Genomic DNA, 491 nt, shown 5'->3' with positions numbered 1-491 from the left:
GGGAGGAAAGGTGAACCAGCGGTAGCCATGGCAACGGGTAGCCGACTTGGTCCACTTAACTGTCCCCATAGTAACTAAGCTCCCCAGAGCCCAGAGGAATTAGTTATCTTAACATGCTACTCTTATCCCCATGGTAACCATGCTCTCAATGGCGGCAGCAGCCTGGGGCAAACCTTTGTTCCCCGGGAAAGGAGAACAGGAGGCAGGGCCGCCTCACCTCCCGGGCCCCACCTTGGGCAGGGTGTGTGTGTTGGGGGCTCAGGGGGTGTGGGGGGGGACAGCCTCGGCGGGGCGCCCCACTCACTCCGAGCCGCGCGGCCTAGGCCCTGCGGGTCTGCGGCAGGGTGCGCCGGCGCTGGCTGGACTGCAGGCTCAGAACCAGGTACTGCCGCATGAACTCGCTGAACCGCTTCTGGCTGGCCAGCTTGCGGGCCGACTTCCTCGCCCCGGTGAAGCCCCCGAAGCGCTTCTGCAGCTGCTTCTGCTCCGCG

At 64.8% G+C, this 491-nt stretch overlaps 1 protein-coding gene across 1 annotated transcript in view; it reads right to left on the bottom strand.

The window, feature by feature from the left end:
* Positions 1–319: 319 nt before the first annotated feature.
* Positions 320–491, bottom strand: part of PNOC (prepronociceptin) — a 9,825-nt gene continuing 9,653 nt past the window's right edge. The window contains exon 2 of the mRNA XM_004682535.1: positions 320–481. Within this exon, the coding sequence (XP_004682592.1) occupies positions 320–481 (162 nt within the window). The remainder of the gene's footprint in view (positions 482–491) is intronic.

This window comes from Condylura cristata, unplaced genomic scaffold (assembly GCF_000260355.1).
Source record: "Condylura cristata isolate star-nosed mole 26May11 unplaced genomic scaffold, ConCri1.0 scaffold00014, whole genome shotgun sequence".
Lineage (NCBI taxonomy): Eukaryota > Metazoa > Chordata > Mammalia > Eulipotyphla > Talpidae > Condylura > Condylura cristata.
This window is presented reverse-complemented; position numbering and strand designations above follow the sequence as displayed.